Genomic DNA, 24,229 nt, shown 5'->3' with positions numbered 1-24,229 from the left:
GTCATGCTGGAGGATGTTGCAGGCAGCAGAACGTTCTCCACGGCGTCTCCAGACTCTGTCACGTCTGTCACATGTGCTCATGTGCTCAGTGTGAACCTGCTTTCATCTGTGAAGAGCACAGGGCGCCAGTGGCGAATTTGCCAATCTTGGTGTTCTCTGGCAAATGCCAAACGTCCTGCACGGTGTTGGGCTGTAAGCACAACCCCCACCTGTGGACGTCGGGCCCTCATACCACCCTCATGGAGTCTGTTTCTGACCATTTGAGCAGACACATGCACATTTGTGGCCTGCTGGAGGTCATTTTGCAGGGCTCTGGCAGTGCTCCTCCTGATCCTCCTTGCACAAAGGCGGAGGTAGCGGTCCTGCTGCTGGGTTGTTGCCCTCCTACGGCCTCCTCCACGTCTCCTGATGTACTGGCCTGTCTCCTGGTAGCGCCTCCATGCTCTGGACACTACGCTGACAGACACAGCAAACCTTCTTGCCACAGCTCGCATTGATGTGCCATCCTGGATGAGCTGCACTACCTGAGCCACTTGTGTGGGTTGTAGACTCCGTCTCATGCTACCACTAGAGTGAAAGCACCGCCAGCATTCAAAAGTGACCAAAACATCAGCCAGGAAGCATAGGAACTGAGAAGTGGTCTGTGGTCACCACCTGCAGAACCACTCCTTTATTGGGGGTGTCTTGCAAATTGCCTATAATTTCCACCTTTTTGTCTATTCCATTTGCACAACAGCATGTGAAATTTATTGTCAATCAGTGTTGCTTCCTAAGTGGACAGTTTGATTTCACAGAAGTATGATTGACTTGGAGTTACATTGTGTTGTTTAAGTGTTCCCTTTATTTTTTTGAGCAGTGTATATTTTTAAACCTGCATATTTAGTTAATATTGCCTGCTAACATTAATTTCTTATAATTAGGGAAATTGTGTCACTTCTCTTGCGTTCCGTGCAAGCAGTCAGGGTATATGCAGCAGTTTGGGCTGCCTGGCTCATTGCGAACTGTGTGAAGTCCATTTATTCCTAACAAAGGCTGTAATTAATTTGCCAGAATTGTACATAATTATGACATAACATTGAAGGTTGTACAATGTAACAGCAATATTTAGACTTAGGGATGCCATCCGTTAGATAAAATACGGAACGGTTCCGTATTTCACTGAAAGAATAAACGTTTTGTTTTCGAAATGATAGTTTCCGGATTAGACCATTTTAATGACCAAAGGCTCATATTTCTGTGTGTTATTATGTTATAATTAAGTCTATGATTTGATAGAGTAGTCTGACTGAGCGATGGTAGGCAGCAGCAGGCTCGTAAGCATTTATTCAAACAGCACTTTCGTGCGTTTGCCAGCAGCTATTGCGCTGTTTATGACTTCAAGCCTATCAACTCCCGAGATTAGGCTGGTGTAACCGATGTGAAATGGCTAGCTAGTTAGCGGGGTGCGCGCTAATAGCGTTTCAAACGTCACTCGCTCTGAGACTTGGAGTAGTTGTTCCTCTTGCCGAGGCTTTTGTGGAGCGATGGGTAACGCTGCTTCGAGGTTGGCTGTTGTCGATGTGTTCCTGGTTCGAGCCCAGGTAGGAGCGAGGAGAGGGACGGAAGCTATACTGTTACACTGGCAATACTAAAGTGCCTATAAGAACATCCAATAGTCAAAGGTATATGAAATACAAATCGTATAGAGAGAAATAGTCCTATAATTCCTATAATAACTACAACCTAAAACTTCTTACCTGGGAATATTGAAGACTCATGTTAAAAGGAACCACCAGCTTTCATATGTTCTCATGTTCTGAGCAAGGAACTTAAACGTTAGCTTTTTTACATGGCACATATTGCACTTTTACTTTCTTCTCCAACACTTTGTTTTTGCATTATTTAAACCAAATTAAACATGTTTCATTATTTATTTGAGGCTAAATTGATATTATTGATGTATTATATAAAGTTAAAATAAGTGTTCATTCAGTATTGTTGTAATTGTCATTATTACAAATACATTATTATTTTTTTTATTTTTTTTTAAATCGTCCGATTAATCGGTATCGGCTTTTTTTGGTCCTCCAATAATCGGTATCGGCGTTGAAAAATCATAATCGGTCGACCTCTAGTTAGGATATGGCCACGTCACAGCCATGATAAAAATGTCATAGCACATGGCCTCATGTATTATTGCTTAAGTACATTACAGCACAGTAAAATAATATCAGCGTATTGTTCAGTACAGTACAGTAGAGATCAGTCAGTAAAGAAAAGTAGAGTATAGTTCAGTACACAGTAAAGCACACTAGAGTTGCGTACACTATAATTACTGTATTGTACTGTAATCTACATTATTGTACTATACTCCACTGTACTGTACGGTACTCTACTGAGCTGTACTTTGATGTCCAAAGTTGTGAAACTTAGATGTCTTGATTTGGTCTGGTCTGGACCAACCAAATTTGGTCTTATTTAGGGGCAGAGCTCATTAAATAAATGTGTTTTTGTAAAATGTTCAGTGTAAATTGTTCAAAGTAGTCATTGTGCAGAGAGTTGTATGGTTGGTTCAACTTTGAAACCAATGGTTTTTGTTTGGCATATATTTTAAATGAAATATTTGAGTCTCAGCGCAATTCCGCTACCGTGGAATTGCCCATTACTATTACTTATTTCATAGTCAGAGAAAGGTTTTCCCATCTGGAAAGCCACTAAGACGCCCCCCACTGCAGCCATGTGCTAGGCCTATCTACTCATATATATACACACATACATTTACAGTGGGTTACTGGAAGAGCTCTCAGCTATGAGCATTTATAATGTTACCCATGAGAAAGTCCTGACAGGGTTACACTCTTGCTTTCACTCACACACCAAAGCTCACGTAGGCCTACACACAGGTGGTCCAGACAAAGTCTTATCTGATGATGACAAAATGTGTGTGGGTACAGTACGAGGGGGGATTACTCACGCCATGGCCACGTTGCTGCCGTCGATGATGATGTGGCGGAGGTCAGGGTGTCCAGGCTCATTCTGTAGGGTCAGGGTGTAGGGGGTTCTTAGGGACTCATGGAAGCGGGTCGTGGCAGTCAGGGGTGGTGGAGGGGGCTCTGTGCGGGGTGGAGGGACCCTGGCTGACAGGGTCTGGTAGGAGCAGCCTGGCCTTGTGCCTGCTGGCTGGGCCGGGCACTGTGGTGTGCTCCGCAGTGCCGTCACACTCTCCACATGTACCGGCCCCATCGGCCCCATGGTCTGAGCCCCTCCCCGGGAAAGGTAGTCCATCCTGGACCCCGATGGAGGATCCAGTTGCTCTGCCGTCCTGGCCTTAACGCCAGTCATAGTGTCGGAACTGTCCTCGTCATCCTCAATGGTGATGATATTGTAAGCAGCCCCCTGACCAGTGCTGCTCCTCTTTAGTGTCACTGTCTGCAGCATGCTGCTACACTGTCCCCTCTGGCCCACAGCATTGCTGCTGAGTGGCTTAATGTTCTCCTTGGACTTTACATCCAGGGCTCTGTTTGGCATTCTATCTGGCCCTCTGTCCTTATCCCTGGAGAAAGTAGCGGAGGAGGAAGATGAAGACTCAGGGTTGTGGGTTGAGGACGCCCCACCTCGCTGCCCCTTTGTTCTCTGGCTCTCCTCCACAATGCGCTCCAGCAGCAGGAAGGTGTCCTCTGTCTGGCCCGTCTCCCTCACCACCCTCTCCACCACCTCCTGCTGGTAGCCCATGGTCCTGAAGAAGTTCACCAGGCACCGCAGGTTGGTCTCTGGGGTCACAGCTTCCCGGTCCTCTGCACTATCAGTGGAGTCCAGCACCATAAGCCCCATGTTGGCCTTGGAGGGAGTCTTAGCTCGGCTGTCACTGGTCACAGTGTGGCACTCTGTCTCAATCGACTCACCCCTCCTCTCTAGGGAGAACTGCCTCTTGGTGTCCCTCAGCTCGCTCTCTGACGAACGCCGCTTGTGGGAGGGTCGGATGCCATTCAGCAACCCCACTTCGGCCCCGGCTGGAGCCCCAGCCGCCTTCTCCTCAAAGCTGGTGTCCACGATGCGGTTGGAGAGGTCAGTGACAGGGGTGCTGCTTTGGGAGCGATCCTGGTCGACGTCTATAACCCCACCAGGCTGAGTGGGGCTCTGGGCAAGACCTAGCAGCTCCTCCTTCAGGGCACTGGGTAGCAAGAGCAGCTCCATGGCGTACTTATCGTCCCGCTCCTCCACAAACGTCTTGAAGGTGCGTTTGACGGTCTGCTCCCTGTCTCCGGGCAGGCTCCGCTTCTCTTGGAAGAGAGCAACAAACTGCTGCACGCGGCTCTGTGCCATGACGACAGACTCAACGCAGCCCAGCAGGCGCAATCGTCCCGGCTCCAGCACCACAACCTCAGCACTGGTGTCCCGCAGCAGCCGATCCAGGAACAAACCCCGGGCACCGGCAAAGATGCAGTGGATGTCCACAGGGTAGCGCTCCACCTGCTGCAGCTCTGGGTCACAGAGCCCTTTCAGGTACTCCTGCAACAACATAGAGTCAACACCAGTTAGAGAAGTAGACATGCCAACAACAAAAAATGAGTTGTCCAACATCAACTTACACAGGTGTAGGCAACACACCTAGTTCATAAAGCACCATGGATGGGGATCTAGACTACATTAAATAATTTCACATGAGAAGGTCCATGTTCTAAGCTTTTGAAACTGATAGTAGGATGCTTAGGAATACCCCCTCTCCGCCTGCCCAAGAAAACTTCACTCATCATCTTCAATAACAACTCTCAGTCAACTCTGTCATCATCACATTGACTGTAAATTGGTAAGATTGAAAAGTGGAAGATGGGAAGTTGTAAGAAATCAACTGAAACCCAATGAGGAAATCTCAACATCTCAACAGTTTCCTGAAATATTTGATGAATCAGCCTCAAGTTTGAGATGCCCTGGCTGTCACAATGCATACGTGTGTCTCCTCTCCATAGAGTGCACATGGTTTCCTGATGACTACGTACACCAGGGAGAAAAAATGACGGGGCAAGGCATAAATATGTTGGGGCTTCCGTTTTCTGTGTTCTCAATGGGGTGGAAGGGGATTCCAAGTTTACTGGTGTAACAGTTTAACTTTAGTCCATCCCCTCGCCCCGACCCGGGCGCGAACCAGGGACCCTCTGCACACATCAACAACAGTCACCCTCGAAACATCGTTACCCATCGCTCCACAAAAGCCGCAGCCCTTGCAGAGCAAGGGGAACCACTACTTCAAGGTCTCAAAGCGAGTGACATCACCGATTGAAACGCTATTAGCGCGCACCACCGCTAACTAGCTAGCCATTTCACATCGGTTACACTGGCACCAATAGTAATATAATATTACCCAATCCGGTGACCTGTACATTGAACTTCATCTGCCCACTTCACAATGTTGGCAAAGGGAAACTCAAGATACGGAAGTGTAAAATATGTTATGACTGCTGTTTTTAGAGTAGTAGAATGAACGGGAAATCAGTGCTGAACTTGAAAGCAAAAGTGTCATTGACACCCATCATGCAGTCGGGATCTTATGTAATGATGTTGTAAACCTGGCACCTAGATGGACTAGTTTTATAATCTTTACTAATATAATCTGTACAGTTAGCTAGAAAGCAGTTTACACAAAGCCTTATATTATATGAAACTCAAACAACTTTTCATATAAGCATTTTTACATTGGTCATATCATACCTATTCCAATCAGGTACCTCTTATTTTATTACCAACACATAACATTTAAGGATGGACCTTTGCTCTACCAATGAAAGGTCTTTGCTATTGAACTGCATAACTGACAAAAATAAATAAAACACTTGAAGAATGGGCCTCAAAGTCATTTCATTAATCACAGTCAATGTTTACCTTTGCCTTCGACACGTCGTCTCTCTTTCCCTTGAGTTTAAGCCATATCTGCCTTGATGCTGTACTACTGTGGGCTCCAGTGTGGTCCAAAAGGCCGATAATTGTGAAAGCTACCTGGAAAACCTGTTCTACTTTGCGTTTAGCGCAATTCAGTTCTTCTTGCTTGTTTTCAAGGACCGCAAATTCGTCCACTGTCAGGACCTCTTGCTGTTGTTTGCTCGCTACTGGTGATAGCCTGTTTCCGGGCGGTTCCGAACAGGTTACCTCGGTGACTCGCTTCATACCAAGGAGGGGCCGCGTTGTTGACATTCTGTTTATGAATATCTGTCCCTATTGACAACGGAGAGTTTTAAAATTTTAACCATTCGGTGTCATGTCGATCTTTACCCTCCTTCATGGTTTCCTGTGATCTATATTCTTCTTCCCCGCGGTGATATATTACCTAGAGTAATCCTATTTTAAAATAACTTTTTACACGACAATCCCAACGCATCCGGAAAGTCCCAGTGATGATGTCATCAAAAGAAGACAATGTGTACTACGGAAAGTACGGAAATGAAGATGGCGGAGGCGGATGTTATGTTTGAAACTGATGGCGCATCGAGTGGAGTAGACTGTTAAGAGTGAAAAGGAATGGACTGCAGTGGCGAACAACAGGGGAAATAAGAGAAGTGGTTGTGGAATATGTAAAGCCTTGCTCTGACTCTTTTTTTAGTTGGAGTGAGGGTGGCGTTATCTGGATAAGGTTGCGTCAGTGAGGATAACAAGAAGTGGACTTATTTAGTTTTTTTTGTATCCGAGGAGCAGAAGGAGCTAGCCCTTGATCATGACTCAGTTCCATTACACATAACATTAATTGGAATGAAGGCATCTTCTGTACTGGGGAGTTTTGCTAAGAGCCCCGGACGCTTAGTCTGAACAAACATTCATCGCTTGCGGTATAAGGAGCTGCTTTTCTGTCATATCAGCGACAAATAATAATTCAAAAATGTTGAATTGAAACACATCTTTTTATAGTAATGTTCCAACACGCCATATCTCGACGTTACAGCCCTTTTGCAGAAGACCGGCTGAAGACAAATCACATTTCATTGGTTCGTACAATAATTTTGCAGATGTTATTATGGGCAGAGCCGAAATGCTTATGTTCCTAACTCAACAGAGCAATACAATACAAAACAATACATGCAAATCCCCCAAATAAAAAGAAAGGAATTAAGAAATATTAGAATGAGCAATGTCAGAATATGGAATATAGATATACACTACATGACCAAAGGTATGTGGACATCTGCTTGTCGAACATCTCATTCCAAAATCATGGGCATTAATATGGAGTAGGTCCCCCACTTTGCTGCTATAACAGCCTCCACTCTTCTGGGAAGAGTTTTCACTAGATGTTGGAACATTGTTGCAGGGATTTGCTTCCATTCAGCCACAAGTGCATTAATCAATCAGAATTTGGGTTTAATACTTTTTATGGAAAAGTTTGATCTTACTGATATATGGAGAGAGAGGTTTCCGGCCGACAGATCATTCACTTGGAGTAACAAAACAGGTTCCAGACAATCCAGAATATATTTTTGGCTTATATCCAAATGTATTGATAGTGAGTGTGCTACTACAAATATTTGTACTACTCCCCTCACAGACCATAGGGCCATTTACATTGATATCAAAATATTTAGCCCTGATACTAACCTTGGTAGAGCATCCTACTGGAAGCTAAATAGCTCATTATTAAATAATGATATAGTTAAGTTTGAGGTTAAAGATCTGCTTTCACACTTTTGGGAAAGGGCTTGTGAAGAAAAATCTTATTGCAAGAACTGGGAGCTCTTTAAAATTGAGGTGTCCAAATACCTTAGAAAATATGGTAGTAATCTTGCTAAGACCAGAAGAGCTGAGGAGGAAAAGGTGATCTTTAAGATAACTTCCCTTTCTCAGAGGTTCCCAGCCGGCCTCTCTGGGGAGGAGAAGATGGAACTAATTGAGTTACAAAATAAACTGGATAATATATATAGATGAAAAGCAGAAGGAGCCTTTATTAGATCTAGGGAAAAATGGATTGAGGAGGGAGAACAGAATTCATCCTATTTCTTTAGACTTGATAAATTTCACTCTAAAAATAACACTATCCATAAATTAAACATTGATGGTGTTATTACAGATTACCAAAAATTAATCGCTAAATACTGTAGCAATTTTTACAGAAAATTGTATAGCCCTACGTACTGTCAGTAATCCACAGATATGTTTTTTTAACTCACTGAATAATGTTCACTCTATCAGTGATATAGAATCTAAACAGTGTGATGAACCCATCAAAGTTGAAGAGATCATAGAGTCTATCAAACATCTAAAGAACAATAAATCACCAGGTGTTGATGGAATTACAATAGAATTTGACAAATTATTTTCTGAACGAGTAGCTCCCTTCCTATTTGAAGTCTTTTTTAGAGATAATAACAACAATGTTCTCCCTCCTACAATGAGTCAGGGGTAAATAACACTGATACCTAAGCCTAAAACAAAAGTGCTGCTCATCAATAACTGGCATCCAATTTGTCTTCTTAAGAATGACTATAAGATATTAGCCTTACTACTTGCAAAAATAATTAAAGAAGTCCTGGATGCAATCATTGATGAAACACAGTCTGGCTTTATGAGGAACAGACATATTTCTAACAATGTCAGACTAGTATTAGACATACTTGACTACTCAGACCTAATAACCGAGGATAGCTTCATATTATTTTTAGATTTTTATAAAGCATTTGACACAGTAGAGCATCAGTTCCTCTTCCACTCCCTTGAGAGACGTGGCTTTGGGGATTTTTTCTGTAAGGCTATTAAGACTCTCTATACAAATGGTAACAGCTTTATCAAATTGAAATATGGCACCTCACCTAGATTTGAGCTAAAGAGAGGAATTAGGCAAGGTTGTCCTATCTCTCCGTACCTGTTTTTATTAATCACCCAACTTCTTACAAATTATTTAAATAATAGTCCTGTACAAGGTATTTCCATAGCTGGTAAAGAAAGTATTATAAGCCAGCTGGCTGAAGATACTACACTTTTTCTGAAAGATGCTAACCAAATTCCCATATCGATCAATGTGATACAATCCTTTTCCAAAGCGTCTGGTCTATATCTTAACATTAATAAATGTGAACTCATGGCTGTCAAAGATTGTGTGACACCTTCCTATTATGGTATTCCAGTAAAAGAAGAACTTGCATATTTAGGCATAACCATTACAAAGGATCAGAAGTCTAGATGCTTACTAAATTTTAACCCTCTTATTAAAAAAAAACCCAGAAGAAGTTAAATCAATGGCTACAGAGGGACTTATCTTTAAAAGGTAGAGTCCTAATAACCAAGGCCGAAGGTATCTCTAGACTAAGATATGGCGCTCTATCTTTATATCTTGACTGTAAAATAAGCAAGGAGATAGACCAGATGCTTTTCAACTTTCTGCGGAGAAACCGTACCCATTACATTAGGAAAACTGTTGTAATGAACACTTATGAGAATGGTGGGCTGAACTACCTTAAATAATACTTTTAAGATCAATTGGATAAATCAATTTCTAAGAAGACCCACTTCTATGTGTAATTTTATTCCTCATCATGTCTTCTCTACTTTTGGTTGCCTTAACTTCATGTTGGTTTGCAATTATAATATTGACAAAGTTTGAGTGAAACTTTCTGCTTTTCATCGGCAAGTTTTCTTGTCATGGTCCTTAATTTATAAGCATCATTTTTCTCCACACAGATATTATATATGGAATTATCGGGATATATTGTATAAAAATACTTATTTGTTTTTAGAATATTGGTATATCTGAAATAATATCCTATTGGTGAGCCAACTGGTAAATGCAGAGGGTCTTTTACTCAGTTATAAGGAATTCTTATCACTTTACAAGGTCCCTGTAACACCTAAAGATTTTGCAATTGTTTTAGATGCCATTCCCTCAGGTGTTGCTTTATTATTCAGGAATGTGTCAAGACCTGACCCTACCTTCTGTTGACCCTGGAGCCTACCTTCCGTTGACCCTGGTGACTCATCAGTAGGAAAGATTTGTTTCTCTTTTGGTCCATTCAACAACAGAGCGATACGAACCTTGTTTCAGCAGGATGTTGTATCTATACCTTATTGGAATGGATGTATTGATAATATCTGTTGGGAAAAAGTTTGGATGCTGCCACACACATACCTACTTGTTAACAAAATTAAGGACGTTTCCTTTAAAATTATTCATAAATATTATCCTGCCAACCACTATATGAAGAAGTTTAAGGAAAACATCAACTCAAATTGCTCCTTTTGTAATGACCACCCAGAAACAGTGTTGTACCTTTTTTGGAATTGTATTCATGTAAGAAAACTGTGGCAAGACATTAGTAGATTTATAATTGAACACATTTATGAAGATCTTACACTATTGTGGAGAGATGTACTGCTTGGATTCTTTACATATGATAGAAATAAGCTGAAACATTTTTATGTAATTAATTTCATTATTCTTTTGGCCAAATTTCAGATTCACAAATGTAAATTTACAAACCAAAAAATGCATTTTCTTACCTTACAAAAATAAATTGAACTATATTTTAAGACAATTAAATACTCTACTAACAAAAAAGCTGTTAGAATTATAAGTGTATGTATGTCCCTTAAGGTCCGTGTGTAATGTGATATTGTACCCCCTAGCCCAATTGTCCATTGTTTATTATTCATATATACTTGTGTTCCCACATGCACTCCCTGTATTGATTTGTTGTTAATAAAAAAAGATAGAAAAAAAGGAAAGGGCCTTCCCCTAACTGATATCACAAAGTTGGAAGCACAGAATCATCTAGAATGTCATTGTTTGCTGTAGAGTTAAGATTTCCCTTCACTAGAACTATGGAGCCTGAACCATGAAAAACAGCCCCAGACCATTATTCCTCCTCCACCAAACTTTACAGTGTGCACTATGCATTGGGGCATTTGACAAATATACTTGTTGGAAAGGTGGCATCCTATGACGGTGCCACGTTGAAAGTTACTGAGCTTTTCAGTAAGGCCATTCTACTGCCAATGTTTGTCTATGGAGATCACATGGCTGTGTGCTCAATTTTATACATCTGTCAGCATCGGGTGTGGCTGAAATAGCAGAATCCACTAATTTGAATGGGTATCCACATACTTTTGTAAATATAGTGTATACAGTGCTAAGTTTGTGTTAAGTTACAGCCTTATTCTAAAATGGATTCAATCGTTTTTTGATATATCACACACCATGAGAAACAAGATTCTTTGGTCTGATGAAACCAAGATTGAACTCTTTGGCCTGAATGCCAAGCATCACGTCTGGAGGAAACCTGGTACTATCCCTACTGTGAAGCATGGTGGTAGCAGTATCATGCTGTGGGAATGTTTTTCAGCGGCAGGGACTGGGAGACTAGACAGGATCGAGGGAAAAATGAACGGCGCAAAGTACAGAGAGATCCTTGACGAAAACCTGCTCCAGAGCGCTTAGGACCTCAGACTGGGGCGAAGGTTTACCTTCCAACAGGACAACGACCCTAAACACACAGCCAAGGCAACGCAGGAGTGGCTTCGGGACAAGTCTCTGAATGTCCTTGAGTGGCCCAGCCAGAGCCCAGACTTGCACCCAAATCAAATGTTATTTGTCACATACACATGGTTAGCAGATGTTAATGCGAGTGTAGCGAAATGCTTGTGCTTCTAGTTCCGACAATGCAGTAATAACCAACAAGTAATCTAACCTAACAATTCCACAACTACTACCTTATACACACAAGTGTAAAGGGATAAAGAATATGTACATAAAGATATATGAATGAGTGATGGTACAGAACGGCATAGGCAAGATGCAGTAGATGGTATAGAGTACAGTCTATACATATGAGATGAGTAATGTAGGGTATGTAAACATAAAGTGGCATAGTTTAAAGTGGCTAGTGATACATGTATTACATAAAGATGGCAAGATGCAGTAGATGATATAGAGTACAGTATATACATATACATATGAGATGAGTAATGTAGGGTATGTAAACATTATATTAAGTGGCATTGTTTAAAGTGGCTAGTGATACATTTTTACATAATTTCCCGATCGAACATCTCTGGAGAGACTTGAAAATAGTTGTGCAATGACGCTCCTCATCCTACCTGACAGAGGTTGAAAGGATCTGCAGAGAAGAATGGGAGAAACTCCCTAAATACAGGTGTACCAAGCTTGTAGCGTCATACCCAATACTCAAGGCTGTAATCGCTGCCAAAGGTGCTTCAAAAAAGTACTGAGTAAATGGTCTGAATATTTATGTAAATGTGATATTTCAGTTTTCTTTTTATACATTTACCAACTTTTAGCTTTTTCATTATGGGGTATTGTGTGTAGATTGATGAGGGGGAAAAACGATTTCATCCATTACAAATAAGGCTGTAACGTAACAAAATGTGGAAAAAGTCAAGGGGTCTGAATACTTTAATTTTAATTTGTTTAAAGAGAAATAGCATTGTATTTGGTCAAACAACACTTTTTTTCCCCAACAGTTTGCTAAGAGTGGGCAGCAAGCTGATAGGTTTGCTGTTAAAACCAGTAACATTTACCACTCTTGGGTAGCAGAATTACATTGGCTTCCCTCCAGGCCTGAGGACAAAGACTTTCCTCTAGGCTCAGATTAAAGATACGACAGATAGGAGTGGCTATAGAGTATAGATTTGCAGTGAAACAGAATGTAAACATTATTAAAGTGACCAGTGTTACATAGGGCAGCAGTCTCTAAGGTGTAGGGTTGAGTACTAGGGTAGTAGCCGACTATTAATTAACTGACTAAAGCTCATGGCAGGGTACTGGGCGGAGGCTGGCTAGTGGTGACTATTTAACAGTCTGATGGCCTGAAGATAGAGCTGTTTTTCATTCCCTAGGTCCCAGCTTTGATGTACCTGTACTGTCTCCACCTTCTAAACTCAGCAAAAAAAGAAACGTCCTCTCTCTGTCAACTGCGTTTATTTTCAGGAAATTTAACATGGAAAAATATTTGTATGAACATTACAAGATTCAACAACTGAGACAGTTGAACATGAACATGTTCCACAGACATCTGACTAACAGAAATTGAATAATGTGTCCATGAACAAAAGAGGGGTCAAAATCAAAAGTAACAGTCAGTATCTGGTGTGGCCACCAGCTGTATTAAGTACTGCAGTGCATCTCCTCCTCATGGACTGCACCAGATTTGCCAGTTCTTGCTGTGAGATGTTACCCCACTCTTCCACCAAGGCACCTGCAAGTTCCCAGACATTTCTGGGGGGAATGGCCCTAGCCCTCACCCTCCGATCCAACAGGTCCCAGACGTGCTCAATGGGATTGAGATTCGGGCTCTTCACTGGCCATGGCAGAACACTGACATTCCTGTCTTGCAGGAAATCACTCACAGAACGAGCAGTATGGCTGGTGGCATCGTCATGCTGGAAGGTCATGTCAGGATGAGTCTGCAGGAAGGGTACCACATGAGGGAGGAGGATGTCTTCCCTGTAACGCACAGCGTTGAGATTGCCTGCAATGACAACAAGCTTAGTCCGACGCTCATTCCTTATACGATAAACGCGAATCCGACCATCACCCCTGGTGAGACAAAACCGCGACTCGTCAGTGAAGAGCACTTTTTGCCAGTCCTGTCTGGTCCAGTGACGGTGGGTTTGTGCCCATAGGCGATGTTGTTGCCGGTGATGTCTGGTGAGGACCTGCCTTACAACAGGCCTACAAGCCCTCATTCCAGCCTCTCTCAGCCTATTGCGGACAGTCTGAGCACTGATGCAGGGATTGTGAGTTCCTGGTGTAACCCGGGCAGTTGTTGTTGCCATCCTGTACCTGTCCCGCAGGTGTGATGTTCGGATGTACCGATCCTGTGCAGGTGTTGTTATATGTGGTCTGCCACTGCGAGGACGATCAGCTGTCCGTCCTGTCTCCCTGTAGCTCTGTCTTAGGCATCTCACAGTACGGACATTGCAATTTCTTGCCCTGGGCATGAGATGTGCTGCAGTCCTCATGCAAACCGCTCGCCCACATAACGCCATACACGTGGCCTGCAGTTGTGAAGCAGGTTGGACTTACTGCCAAATTCTTAAAAGGACATTGTCATTGGCTTATGGTAGAGAAATTAACATTACATTCTCTGGCAACAGCTCGGGTAGACATTCCTGCAGTCAGCATGCCAATTGCACGCTCCCTCAAAACTTGAGACATCTGTGTCATTGTGTTGTGTGACGAAACTGCACATTTTAGAGTGGCCTTTTATTGTCTCCAGGACAAGGTGCACCTGTGTCATGATCATGCTGTTTAATCAGCTTCTTCATATGCCACACCTGTCAGGTGGATGGATTATCTTGGCAAAGGAGAAATCTTCACTAACAGGGATGTAAACTAATTTGTGCACAAAATTTAAGAGAAAACTTTTTTTGTGCCTGGAATTTAAAAAGAAAGATTTTATTCCAGCTCATGAAACATGGGACCAGCACTTTTGGGTTTATATTTCTGATCAGTGTAGATTATTCCCAGCATATTTGTGAAACACCGGAAACCATATTATGGCAGCTGATTCATCGACTCATAGCTGATCTAAAATTATACAGTTGCACCACCTACTAGTGATGAAGCTACATAACATAAACTTGATAGATGTGTTTTGCCCAGCTACATAACTGTGCTGAAAGGTAATGTGACTATTGTTATTGGTACAGTGTAATCAGAGCCACATATCTAAATATATGGCTCTGAGTGTAATGCATTTGCCTAATAAGTTTCGGTAAAGCTGAGCATCATGTTTGAATACTACTTTCACTCCTCTAACTAGAGTGTATCTGCTAACGTGCAAGGAACTAACATTTGTGTCAGTTTAATCTCAAGAGACCAATATATTTACATTTCAGTCATTTAGCAGACACTCTTATCCAGAGTGACTTAAAGTTAGTGCATTCATCTTAAGATAGCAACTTGAGACAACCACATTTCACAGTCATAGTAAGTACATTTTTCGTCAAAGTAGTTATCACCTATCAGCAAAGTCAGTGCTAGTAGGAAAAAATAAGTGCAATTGTTTACTATGCAAGATATTTTCATTAGATCAGGTTTGCATACACATTTTTTGCATGCAATCCAAATTCTCCTTGCACATTCAAGCTATACAGACTGGGACACTTAGCCTTTGACGAAGTGATGTGACTTGTTTTATTATTTGTTTCTGTATGTGAAAGAGATGTGTTATTTTCATGCTTGTGTTTTTCATGGAGTGAGGCATGAAGTGAAAGACAAAGGGAGTTGTGTGGGTGTAACAGTAGAACTTTAAACCGTCCCCTCGCCCCGACACGGGCGCGAACCAGGGACCCTCTGCACACATCAACAACTGACACCCACGAAGCGTCGTTACCCATCGCTCCACAAAAGCCGCGGCCCTTGCAGAGCAAGGCGCAACACTACTTCTAGGTTTCAGAGCAAGTGACGTAACTGATTGAAACGCTACTAGCGCGTACCCGCTAACTAGCTAGCCATTTCACATCCGTTACACTCACCCCCCTTTCAACCTCCTCCTTTTCCCCAGCATCCAGTGATCCGGGTCAACAGCATCAATGTAACAGTATAACTTTAAACCGTCCCCTCGCCCCGACACGGGCGCGAACCAGGGACCTTCTGCACACATCCACAACGGTCGCCCACGAAGCATCGTTACCCATCGCTCCACAAAGGCCACGGCTCTTGCAGAGCAAGGCGCAACACTACTTCTAGGTTTCAGAGCAAGTGACGTAACTGATTGAAACGCTACTAGCGCGTACCCGCTAACTAGCTAGCCATTTCACATCCGTTACATGGGCACTGGATGATCAGAGGGAATGGAGAGAGAGGTGGGAACAAAAGGCAAGGCTGTGTTCAGGCGCCGAGGCCTTGAGATGCCGGGAAACAAAGCACAGTGGCAGCAGCAGAAATACAATGCATCACCCACACTGATGGTAATGGCAAAGTGTTCTCTCTGTCCATGAGGAACATTGATTGGGCATTCAATAGATACTCATAAAGATACACATAGTGAGATAGACAGAAGCACTGTCACAAGCACACATGCATGCTCTCACGCTCACATTCTCAGATATAAGACAGCCCCATGCAGTTAGTTCACAGATGATAGAATAATTGCTACATGCCTGTTACTAGAAGGTTAATGTGATCACCATAGCATTATGAAGCTAGCAACTGTGCTGGTGATAAAATTAATTTAGAATATTATCCATATATGTACCAGTGAAATTGTATAGTATTGTGGAGGGTGTGGTGTGAAGGCAACAGATGACTGACAACTTTAATTTATCCTCTGTCCACTAGATGGTGCTCTCATCTTCTAGACACCAAACAACCTCTAGACCAGACTCTCTCCCCTCCCCATGGCAGAGAGTAATATTGACAAAAAAAATGTCTCAGATCAATATTTTTCATTATTTGAAGTTCAGACGCACAGAGCAGGGGAATATAGTCTTTATTAAAGTTCATTGAGGAGAAGTGTTAAACAAGGGAGGAGAACGTGCCGTGAACCATCAGCGTCCAGATGACAGTAATATCAGCAGAGGTATCCTGCATGCGCCTTTGTCTCTGGCAGCCTCATAGTGCACCAAGCCTACAGTCACACTGACACCCACTGTTGTTGGACTACAACCACATCACAGCCACACCTTGATCAGCTCACGTTCTCCTCATGTTGTGATTACTACTGCCTGCCAATCAACTAGTCTCCCCCTCTCATCCACTCAACTCTCTCTCTCTTTCTCTCACACACACACACACTTACACACACCACAGTCCATTGGGAATAGTTAGTCAATATATCAATCAGTGATTACTCTATATTCTCCTCATTTGACAATGAAGAGGAAATGCTACCCCTTTTAATTTATATGACACGGTTGAACCATAGCGATGCACATGAAATCACACATTCTAAATGGCTGTAGAAATATGGCTGTACATATCACTCAATGAATTAATCGTTGAATATTTCCACTCTAAGCTGATGTTGTCTGAGTTGTAGGGACACGTGTGTAAAGTGATAGGAAGGAGCACAACAGAATGAGGGCCAATTTCTCCAACAATATAAACATTCAATATAATCAAACTCTTGTTTTGGATCACTGAGGATTCCTTGGGTTAAGTGGTCTTAATAAATGGAGCTGTCAGTGAGCCTGCTCTGCCCTGCTCTGTAGTCCAGAAGTGTAATGCTGTGTCTACGGCCAGCCATTGGGCCTGTTTCAATGGGCAGTGGACAGCTGTGAGGTGGAGAGCAGCATTGACCTGTGACACATGCTCCACTTTAGTTCCATTTGGCTGTTCACTGTTCAGCCACAGCTGGGATGACTGGACACCAGGAGCCATTGTAGCATGATGATGTGGAGAACTGGGAGACATCAGAGCATGCACGTACTGTACACACATATTCCTCACACTCACACATGTATACACAAAAACTAATTTAAGCCATCGGCTTGTCTCTACTAAATTGAAATAATGTTAAGAAAACCAAGCTTGATAGTAGTTAAGTGAAAAGGTGTTTGTGAGAATCTCCACACCACTCAGTAATTTGCATATATTCACTCCGAGTCCTCACCTCTCCACCATGTAAGCTGATGTGTGGTGAGTGTTCTGGCACAACCCAAGTAGTTGCCAATCATTGGTGGTGAATGAGTTGAGTTTCTATTTAAGCGCATTGACCATTTGTTTTATACAACCAGGCCCTCTAAAAGTTTGATATAAATCCAATCAGTTATGAATTATTATTATGAGTCTCTCTGAGCATCCATCACTACAGCAGTCAGGAACAATTCTGACAAGTTTGGGTACTGTGGAACATGATGCTGGGTTGGTTGGTTTCCTTAAGTGGAGGGAGGATATGCAGAATGTATCTGTCACATGACATCTAATACCAGAATTGAGTGATAAAAAAAGAATGACACATCACATAACGGAAGGGATGGATGACATATCATATCCTGGCTGAGTGCAGGAGTAGAGAGGAGACAGATGAGAGAAGTGAGATGGGGGAGGAGTCCTTGGCTTGAGGTGCAGATGGGAGGCCTTGCTTACTTCTCTGTTAACACGTGTGAGTGTCACATACACACATGTTTACATATGTGACTGGACAGCTTGGGTAAGAGACAGCGCCCCCCGCCCCCTCCCTAGCAGGTCATTTGGTGCTGGAAATAAATATAAAACCAGATAAAAGGCAGATCATGAATAATAAAACGGTCATAAATTCCATAATCTGGCCTGATGATTTATGAATTTACAGTGTGTGATGGCCCGACCACGCTGTAAATATTCATGTGACAAGCGCTGAGCTCTCTTTAATTGTGATTAATGGTGAAGCGTCTGAGCGGACCCCATAACTGCCAGGCTTTATTACAGGCAGCTGGCTGAATGCAAATGTTATTTTGTGTAAGATCAGGGAGACGAGACAAATTGGGCTTTTCCGGTGGTCCACAGCACATCAGACAACGATCAGTCTCTCAGGATTCAGCACTTAGATTATTACAGTGGGTTATTGAAGGATCTATCAAAGTTTCAAGCACACTGGCAGATACTACATGCAGAGACGTAGGCAGAAATTGCTATGTGGCTGGACATGAGTAAAAGTGACTGGGCCCCAAAAAATCTGCAAAACTACTCAGAACTCCGTGGTGTTGTCGTGGTGCATACTCAACTTTTTCCAAAATGGCCTGCCTGGCGAATGAAAGGCGCCCTGTGTGAACAATTCAGAGAAACAGATGTAGGCTACTCTGAATGACCTAAAATCATGGCAATGCGAAATAGACCCAGAACGATATCCAGAATTAAATAATAGGCTGATGGTTGATATGTTGGGCTAAGGGACCAGATAAGCGCAGAGGTAAGAAAGGGAACATATTTCTGTAGTGGCTCGTGACACGAGAACGGGATACTCAAGGAGTTCCTACAGTTCACAGCAATTTAAGGCGTGGATGCTAGTCGCTGCTGATTAATCGGTGTATTGTGCGTTTTACTAGAGGAGATTTATGGGTTACAAAAAAAGTCCATACACCATGCTTTCCATGTATTTCTACCCTAATATTACTATCATTGAATAACTTTTCTAGGCTATAGTCTTTGCCACATGAATTCTGTAGGCCTAGGCTATTTGGTCTATAGGGGAAATGGTGATCGCTACCTGATCGAGTCAGGGCCCTGGCCTAAAGTTATTTTGTCGAGAAGAAAAATAAAGAGGATAGCCTAACTGTAGAACTCATGAGACATGAGAATAAATGTGCAATTATTGTTGTGAATGCAAACATTAGGAGTCAGAGAATAGAGCGGAGTGCGGAGCTGTCCACTGCTGAGATCTTTGATCCGATATTGGCTGGCTCCAGCCGAGCCGCAATACCTGCCAGTGGTGCTGAATAATATAGGTCTATGCTATGGTTTCACACTTTTCAAACCCATATTGCCAAATATGTCACAATATTTGTGTTTGTGTAGGCTACTTTGTGCATGATTTATCTATTGCACTACATAATTGATACAGCGTATACGTCCACTACACTACTTTGAAACGCGTCAGTGGTGATTAAAAAGTGAGTATAAATAATGCCCCAAAAAGTGGGTATATGGCGCATACCTGCGAATAACCTCCACTACACTACTGCCTAACATATTTATGTGAAAATTTGTGCAAACACATTGTATAATTTAACACAGGATAAATGTGACCAAAAAACCACAACAAATTTCCCTTGACAAACAAGCCCGTTATTATTGCTAAGTAGGCAGAGAAAGTGCGCAACTACACAACTGCTTACAACAACACCGCTGACAATAAACAAACATTATGAAATACACAACATGTCTATCACCTAAATATCGACCACTCCCGCTCAAAGGAGCGATCTACAGTGCAAACACAAAATATGCATTCAGGACCATGGTCAGCGCAACGGCTGGACACCAGCTCCGCACTGGATTGTAACATGTGCAAACAGTATATAGCACTATTGCACAAAGAAGCAATGAAGAATATAAATCCCTGAAAGTGTTTTCATTAAGCCCAGAATTGCACACTTTTTACCATATCAAAAGAGCCACACACAATACAATACAAACACTGTAGGCCTATATCTTGAACTGTACGGCAGGTTATGAATAGCTCACTTTGAATAAGCAAACTCTACTGTATAGGCTTTCAGGCATGAAAACAGGAAATCATTATACATAATACCACGGTGGATATGAATACAATATTTCACTTGAATCAGCAAACATAAACCTGGCCTATCGAGGCAGGCATGAAAACATGAAATCATCATACATAGCCTAATATCAGGGTGGGTATGAATACTTCCAAAAAGTGGGATACATTTGTGAAAAATACTCATCAATCTGCGGGCACATTTAATCCCTGAGCACTTCTACAGCTATCAACAATGGAAGGAGGGCTTCAGCAAGAAGTTGCTTCTCAAAGTGGATGCTGTCCCTACCATTAACGTGGCTTCGAAAGCATCTCAAACAGCCACCAGCACCTGCAGAGACCGTAAGCATTATCACTGGCATGGAAGTGAACCGGTAAGTGAAAGAACTAACTATGCCAAAGTTGGCTAGCTAAAGAGCTATCTCAGTTAGCTTGCGTCTTTCATCTAAATAACACTGATAGAACTAACCAAATGTAAACATGTCCTGCAGTTGTTGGTCGCTAACTGATGCTGCTGTCATAGATAGTACAAGCCAATGGGAAATAGTCGTTTTCAAGGTGTTTGTGGGGGCTGCATATTGCGCGGTAATTCGGTCATTCTATAGCTCTTTTTCTATACGTACCACATAGGACTGCAGAGTGCGGGCTAAACTCAAATTCTGATTACAGATTGGGTGGCATTTCGAAGTAGCCCCGGAGGTATGCTTTCTTTGGAGGGGTAGATTGTGGATTTTGGTCCATGGGAAAGTTTATTTTTTGATCTTAGGATCAATGTGGTTACAGTCAGTAGCGGTGTGTTGGTAAACTCACTGGGGAAGCCAAGCCAAGTAAAAATAGCCATATTACAACCTATGTGTTGTGATAATTGCGTTGTTTGCTCTATAACCTGTTAGTAATATGCCTTGCCACGGTGATATATAGGCCTAAGGCCGAGACAATAAGAAGACAGTGGCAGAATCAATTCAAAAACACCTGTGCTTCATCACAAAACCGGAGAGCAAAATCTGTCTGGTGAAGTCCACAAAGCATATTGCATGTAACAAACAGTTACATGACCTACAGCATGGTCAAGCAAGTTCATGTTTCCGACATTTTCAGACTACTAAACAACCACTGATTTAGAACCTCGGATGGGTTAGGAAAGCAGGAGCTGTCTCCACTATTCCAGCACCATTTCAACTTTAACATTTCAACATCATCAAATCACCTTTGCCTATTCTAATACAGTGACAACTAAAATATACCAAAAACCAATTTAGTCCAATCATTGTAAGCTAAATAGGATGTGGCTGTCCACGGTACTGATTTCAATGTGTGCGTGTGTGCGTGCTTGCAAATCAAATTAAAAAAACATGTTGACTCACCCTACTTGTAGAGAAACGCCAATGCCATCCTCTTCTCATTCATGTTGCCGAAATGGTCTATGACTCTTTCATACAGTACATGCTTAGATTTTTTGTTATCCTAGGCTACCTGGCTAAAATGTTTCCTCGCTAGTCTAACTTACTTTCATGGGCAACAATGAGCCAGCTAGTTACATTTACATTTTAGTCATTTAGTAGACGCTCTTATCCAGAGCGACTTACAGCTAGTGCATTCACCTTAAGATAGCCAGGAGGAACAACCACATCATTCATCTCCAGATAGCTAGGTGGAACAACCACATCATTTATCTCCAGATAGCTAGGTGGAACAACCACATCATTCATCTCCAGATAGCTAGGTGGAACAACCACATCATTCATCTCCAGATAGCTAGGAGGAACAACCACATCATTCATTTCCAGATAGCTAGGAGGAACAACCACATCATTCATCTCCAGATAGCTAGGAGGAACAACCACATCATTCATCTCCATATAGCTAGGTGGAACAACCACATCATTCATCTCCAGATAGCTAGGAGGAACAACCACATCATTCATCTCCAGATAGCTAGGTGGAACAACCACATCATTCATCTCCAGATAGCTAGGAGGAACAACCACATCATTCATCTCCAGATAGCTAGGTGGAACAACCACATCATTCATCTCCAGATAGCTAGGAGGAACAACCACATCATTCATCTCCAGATAGCTAGGTGGAACAACCACATCATTCATCTCCAGATAGCTAGGAGGAACAACCACATCATTCATTTCCAGAAAGCTAGGAGGAACAACCACATCATTCATCTCCAGATAGCTAGGAGGAACAACCACATCATTCATCTCCAGATAGCTAGGTGGAACAACCACATCATTCATCTCCAGATAGCTAGGAGGAACAACCACATCATTCATCTCCAGATAGCTAGGTGGAACAACCACATCATTCATCTCCAGATAGCTAGGAGGAACAACCACATCATTCATTTCCAGATAGCTAGGTGGAACAACCACATCATTCATCTCCAGATAGCTAGGAGGAACAACCACATCATTCATCTCCAGATAGCTAGGTGGAACAACCACATCATTCATCTCCAGATAGCTAGGTGGAACAACCACATCATTCATCTCCAGATAGCTAGGTGGAACAACCACATCATTCATTTCCAGATAGCTAGGAGGAACAACCACATCATTCATCTCCAGATAGCTAGGAGGACAACCACATTATTCATCTCCAGATAGCTAGGTGGAACAACCACATCATTCATCTCCAGATAGCTAGGTGGAACAACCACATCATTCATTTCCAGATAGCTAGGTGGAACAACCACATCATTCATCTCCAGATAGCTAGGTGGAACAACCACATCATTCATCTCCAGATAGCTAGGAGGAACAACCACATCATTCATCTCCAGATAGCTAGGTGGAACAACCACATCATTCATCTCCAGATAGCTAGGTGGAACAACCACATCATTCATCTCCAGATAGCTAGGAGGACAACCACATCATTCATCTCCAGATAGCTAGGAGGAACAACCACATCATTCATCTCCAGATAGCTAGGAGGAACAACCACATCATTCATTTCCAGATAGCTAGGTGGAACAACCACATCATTCATCTCCAGATAGCTAGGAGGAACAACCACATCATTCATCTCCAGATAGCTAGGTGGAACAACCACATCATTCATCTCCAGATAGCTAGGAGGAACAACCACATCATTCATTTCCAGATAGCTAGGTGGAACAACCACATCATTCATCTCCAGATAGCTAGGAGGAACAACCACATCATTCATCTCCAGATAGCTAGGTGGAACAACCACATCATTCATCTCCAGATAGCTAGGAGGAACAACCACATCATTCATTTCCAGATAGCTAGGTGGAACAACCACATCATTCATCTCCAGATATCTAGGTGGAACAACCACATCATTCATTTCCAGATAGCTAGGTGGAACAACCACATCATTCATTTCCAGATATCTAGGTGGAACAACCACATCATTCATCGCCAGATAGCTAGGTGGAACAACCACATCATTCATCTCCAGATAGCTAGGAGGAGCAACCACATCATTCATCTCCAGATAGCTAGGTGGAACAACCACATAATTCATCTCCAGATAGCTAGGAGGAACAACCACATCATTCATCTCCAGATAGCTAGGTGGAACAACCACATCATTCATCTCCAGATAGCTAGGAGGAACAACCACATCATTCATTTCCAGATAGCTAGGTGGAACAACCACATCATTCATCTCCAGATATCTAGGTGGAACAACCACATCATTCATTTCCAGATAGCTAGGTGGAACAACCACATCATTCATTTCCAGATATCTAGGTGGAACAACCACATCATTCATCGCCAGATAGCTAGGTGGAACAACCACATCATTCATCTCCAGATAGCTAGGAGGAGCAACCACATCATTCATCTCCAGATAGCTAGGTGGAACAACCACACCATTCATCTCCAGATAGCTAGGAGGAACAACCACATCATTCATTTCCAGATAGCTAGGTGGAACAACCACATCATTCATCTCCAGATAGCTAGGTGGAACAACCACATCATTCATCTCCAGATAGCTAGGTGGAACAACCACATCATTCATTTCCAGATATCTAGGTGGAACAACCACATCATTCATCGCCAGATAGCTGGGAGGAACAACCACATCATTCATCTCCAGATAGCTAGGAGGAGCAACCACATCAT

General features: G+C 42.5%; 1 protein-coding gene across 1 annotated transcript in view; it reads right to left on the bottom strand.

The window, feature by feature from the left end:
- LOC120066226 (NEDD4-binding protein 1-like) overlaps positions 1-6,351 on the bottom strand; it is a 49,183-nt gene extending 42,832 nt beyond the window's left edge. Inside the window, exons 1-2 of the mRNA XM_039017440.1 lie at positions 5,857-6,351; positions 2,954-4,488 (exon numbers count right to left, since the gene is read on the bottom strand). Of these exons, the coding sequence (XP_038873368.1) occupies positions 2,954-4,488; positions 5,857-6,165 (1,844 nt within the window). The 5' untranslated portion in view covers positions 6,166-6,351. The remainder of the gene's footprint in view (positions 1-2,953; positions 4,489-5,856) is intronic.
- Between the last annotated feature and the right edge of the window lie 17,878 nt (positions 6,352-24,229).

This window comes from Salvelinus namaycush, chromosome 21 (assembly GCF_016432855.1).
Source record: "Salvelinus namaycush isolate Seneca chromosome 21, SaNama_1.0, whole genome shotgun sequence".
NCBI lineage: Eukaryota > Metazoa > Chordata > Actinopteri > Salmoniformes > Salmonidae > Salvelinus > Salvelinus namaycush.
Note: the sequence above shows the minus strand (reverse complement) of the source record. Positions and strands in the feature narration are given on the sequence as shown.